The following is a 3,060-nucleotide window of genomic DNA, read 5'->3' on the forward strand; positions in this document are numbered from 1 at the left end:
TTGTTTGGCATCATACTCTCGCCGTATTCCTCGTAATCTGGGTCATTTCGCTCGACGATTTTGTTACATGTCACAATCACGAACGCGGTTTTTTATCATTTTGATTACTGAAAAGAAAAATGAAGTACAAATGAAGTGGTAAATTTTGCATTCAATATTTAAGAAAATGATTTTTTTTATTTCATCAAAAGGGGAACATCTAGGCGTTCAAAAGAGGCAAATGATAAAAGGTTACAGACACGGTGCATGCCTCAATTGACCGTGTGCTTTTCAAAAGAAAACTTTTACAATTCCACACTAACAAGACTCCCAGCGAACCAAAGACAGGCTGGCAGTCCAATTCCGTAGCTTTTCCCCTGGTTTGGCATTTCGAATGGTCGGTGTCTTGATGTCAGTTCCTTCATAGCATTCTTCAATCATAGCCACAAACAGCCTTCCCATTCCCTCAATGATATCATCTTCTGGCGCTGAACTCTGGCCCGTACTCGAAACATGCTCTGGCACAAAAGCCTTTTCCCCAGAGCTACCGATATGAGTCTTCCCCACTGGAGGCTGATATCCTATGCCGACCCTTCCTTTCTGCCCGTTTGGTTTAATTCGTTCTGTAATCCCGTCTGACCTGGCTCCTAGCCTAGTTCCTGGCCTGTATCCATATTTCATCATCTCCCTTATGGCCATCTTGGATCTATACGGTGACTGCATTCCCAAGTTTTATTCATATCTTTGATTTCGATAGTCTGTATGATTTCCACTGTATAGAAAGTAACTCCGTCTAACCCTTCAATGAATGAGACTGCATGCTCCAAATAAGCCGTTTGGCCCCATTTGCCATGGACCACAATTTCTTGACAGTCCCACTCAAATTTCATGCATTGGTGTAGGGTGGATGGGACAGCCCCAACCATGTATATCTAGGGTCTTCCCAGTAGCAAGTTGTATGAAGAGGAAATATCCATCACTTGAAACAATGTGGGAAATTCAACTAGTCCGATCTACAAAGCCAAATAAATTTCTCCAATAACATCCTTCTGCAAGCCATCAAAAGCCCTCACCCTTACATGGCTTTCCTTGACTTCCCTCAGGTGGATTCCCAACTCGTGCAGAGTAGAGAGCTTGGAGATGTTGACTCCTGACCCCCCATCAACCAGTACTCGGGACACCACCTTGTCCCCGCATTTGACAGTGATATGTAGAGCTTTTTTGTGACTCAGGTCTTCGACAGGAAGCTCGTCTCTTTTGAAAGTGATCATATTTGCTTCGACAATTTTCCCAATTATTGTAGCCAGTGCCTCACTGGTGGTGTTGCTTGGAACACTTACCCCACTTAATACTTTCATCAGGGCATCCTTATGACTGTCGGAGCTCATCAGCAAGTCCATGATTGATATTTGCGCCAGAGTTTTCTTCAGCTGCTCCTCCACGGAGTATTCTTTGGTCGACATTCTCTTCCAAAATTCTGCAGCTTTCAGGTCTGTTATATTTCTTCTTTTAATCTGCTCCCTTCCGAAATTCCCTCGAGTTGCATCTTCAAGAGCTAGCATCTCCCTGACCTAGTCATACTGTGGGCGGCCACAGAGTCTGCCATCTAGGCTTTCCCCTTTTGCTGGTATACCCATGGGATAATTTTGTATTCCCGACTCTCTTCATCCCCTGTAGCAACGACAGGTTGTCGTTGATAAGTCTGAACCATCACCATGGGTCTCACCTTTACTATGATCATTGGAGTCTTTTGAGGTAGGATCCTTGCAGCCTATGCATTTCCTATTGCGACAATAGTTCTTTTAAAATCATATTCTTCATCCAAGGCAATCATGTTGACCCCTTGATTCCGGTGATTCAGAAGTGGATTGCGATTTACATTGGGCGGAGCTGGAGTGAACTGAATGGATCCGCTTTCGATCAATTTCTCAATTTCATTTTTCATCTTAAAATAATCTTCAGTGTCATTCCCAGGCATGTTTGAATGATATACGCACCTTTTGGTTGCATCATAATACTTTGAGGGATACTCAGGAACCCTTCATTCCACTGGATGTATCAGTCCTTCTCTCCTCAATCTTTCAAACAATTGGGCCAGAGGCTCAGCAATCAGGTTATAATTTCTGGGACCCCACTCTTCAAAATTTAGACTAGGGCGTAGTGCATAAGTGGGCCGGTTTTGATGAGTGGTGGTTTGGACATGATCACATGGTCGTTGTGGATTCAGGTTGTTATGGGCTTGAGGAGGGTTATATTGAGATTGGAGGTGGTAATATGGCTGTGTGTTATAGACTGGAGCATAGGCGGGTGGTGGTAAATGATTTTTTGGGGAATGAAAAGTGTTGCCATGATGTGGGCTGGGTTAGTAATAAGGGACGACTACTGAGACTTATCCTTTTTCTTCTTTCCGCTACCGATTGACCCTGATTGGATTGCCTTGTTGGTCGCTTGCAGCGCGGCCATGGATTGTACTTTGCCAGATTTTATACCTTCTTCTAAGAAATCTCCCATCTTGACCAGTTCAGGGAATTTCTGTCCCATCATACCCATCATCTTTTCAAAGTATATCCCTTCACTGGCCTTGATGAAATACTTGGTTAATTCACTGTCGTCCAACGGAGGTTGTGCCCTGGCAGCTTCCGACCTCCATCGTCGTGCATATTCTTGGGATGACTCGGACGATTTTTTCTGTAGGTTTACTAGTGCGAATCTATCGGGAGTGATCTCTGTGTTTAATCGAAAGCAATTAATGAAATCTTCTGCCATATCCTGCTATGTTCTCCAGTTTCACGGATCTTGTCAAGTATACCGGGTAAGTGCTTCTCCCGTCAAGCTCCTTATGAATAACTTCATTCCCAGCTTCTCATTCCTTCCCACCCTAACTAACTTGTCACAATATGCCCTCAAATGTGCGTGGGGATCACCCGTCCCATCAAAGATATCGAACTTTGGAGGCTTATACCCTACTGGCATATCTACATCCGGATGGATACACATATCCTCATAGTTCAAACTTTCACTCCCTCGAGCGACTTGGAGGTTCTTCATTTGTTTTCTCAAGATCTGTAACTGCTCAGACAC

At 44.0% G+C, this 3,060-nt stretch overlaps 1 protein-coding gene across 1 annotated transcript; it reads right to left on the reverse strand.

The window, feature by feature from the left end:
• Positions 1-2,358: 2,358 nt before the first annotated feature.
• On the reverse strand, positions 2,359-2,745 carry LOC138897347 (uncharacterized). Its single transcript, XM_070183311.1, has one exon. It carries the CDS (start codon positions 2,743-2,745, stop codon positions 2,359-2,361), a length of 387 nt encoding a protein of 128 aa, XP_070039412.1.
• Between the last annotated feature and the right edge of the window lie 315 nt (positions 2,746-3,060).

This window comes from Nicotiana tomentosiformis, chromosome 8 (assembly GCF_000390325.3).
Source record: "Nicotiana tomentosiformis chromosome 8, ASM39032v3, whole genome shotgun sequence".
Lineage (NCBI taxonomy): Eukaryota > Viridiplantae > Streptophyta > Magnoliopsida > Solanales > Solanaceae > Nicotiana > Nicotiana tomentosiformis.